Source organism: Lagopus leucura, unplaced genomic scaffold (assembly GCF_019238085.1).
Source record: "Lagopus leucura isolate 7727_CA_CO unplaced genomic scaffold, USGS_WTPT01 60208-0_obj-0_obj, whole genome shotgun sequence".
NCBI classification, from domain to species: Eukaryota; Metazoa; Chordata; class Aves; order Galliformes; family Phasianidae; genus Lagopus; species Lagopus leucura.
Window position 1 is genome coordinate 1 of NW_024969224.1, and position 1369 is coordinate 1369.

The following is a 1369-nucleotide window of genomic DNA, read 5'->3' on the forward strand; positions in this document are numbered from 1 at the left end:
TTGGAAATGTTGCTGTACGGCCGCAGCACCTGGGGGGGTGACAGCCATATCAGCGATGGTTTTCTCTCCCATTGCTGGTGCTCTCAGCTCAGTGCTGGGATTCGATCCCTTCACGCAGAACTTCCCCAATGGGTGATGCTTTGTGGTTGAGTACAGAGGGGATGTGAGGATGCGGGCTGTCAGCAGAGCAGACAAAGCTGCTGCCAGCAGCCCCAGCTCACTGCACAGCACAGCTCCCTGCTGGGACTCATGCTGAGCTCTCTATGCATGGAAAGATGGTTCCAAATCATGTCGATATGGGGACCCACCGCTCCAGCACAGGGTTCCCCCCCCTGCTTGAAGCTCCTGGCAGTGCCCTGATGTGCCCTGAGCCCCCAGCTGGGCCGGGCAGAGCTTCTCACCTCCCCATCCTCGGGGGCATACATGTAGTTGAAGAAGACAGGAGCTTTCTTGTTCAGCCGGTCGATGTAATCCCAGATGGACTTGTAGACCTGCTGGCATTTGCGTTCACCCTTCTCCTCATACAGGAGGCCTGGTGGAAGGGAGGGGAGGGGAAGGAGGGCATTATGTGGGGCAGGATGCCAGGATGGCACCCCACACACACCACACGCTGCCCTCACCCAGCTCGATGCGTTCGTAGTCAGAATCCAGCAGGAAAGTCCGGAACCGATTGGAGATGTAGTGGTAGCTGAGGAACTTCAGGTAGTACAGACTGAACTCAAACTCCATGGGGAACTGCAGGTGGATCTGCAAGGAGCAGCAAGGCTGAGATCCTGGCACTGCTGCAGGGCCGGAGCTCAGGAAGAGCTGGGAGAGGAGCTCAGAGCTCACCTGGTGCACGCAGTCCAGGAACTGCAGGAAGATGGGAGCAAAGCCACTGCTCTGGCCAGCCAAGGTCTGGGCCCCACGGTGGCTGAAGCGGTGCCCAAAGGACAACCACTCCTTCTCCACCAGCAGGCGGAAGCCCTCCAGCGTCCGGTAGTAAGGGTCTGACAAGAGCTGCACCAAGGAGACCACCTGCAAGGACATGGGGGCTTGAGATCATAGGACCAAAGAATGGTGTGGGTTGGAAGGGTCCTTGCAGACCAAAGGGCAACAGAATGGTTGGGTTGGAAGGGTGCTTATGGATCACAGAGCCATAGGATCCCAGAATGGTTGGGTTGGAAGGGACTCCATGGATCACGGAGCCATAGGATCCCAGAATGGTTGGGTTGGAAGGGTCCAGATGGATCATAGAGCCATAGGATCCCAGAATGATTGGGTTGGAAGGGACTTCATGGATCACAGAGCCATAGGATCCCAGACTGTTGGGTTGGAAGGGTCCTTATGGATCACAGAGCCATAGGATCCCAGATTGGTTGGGTTGGAA

General features: G+C 56.8%; 1 protein-coding gene across 1 annotated transcript; it reads right to left on the reverse strand.

The window, feature by feature from the left end:
- Window positions 1–5: 5 nt before the first annotated feature.
- LOC122194055 (myotubularin-related protein 5-like) lies at window positions 6–1029 on the reverse strand (the record flags this gene model as incomplete). The annotated part of the gene is made up of 4 exons (XM_042894965.1): window positions 832–1029; window positions 621–747; window positions 402–532; window positions 6–29 (listed from the first exon to the last, which is right to left on the reverse strand). Coding segments are annotated over exons 1-4 (480 nt in total), but the record flags the coding sequence as incomplete, so codon positions are not given.
- Between the last annotated feature and the right edge of the window lie 340 nt (window positions 1030–1369).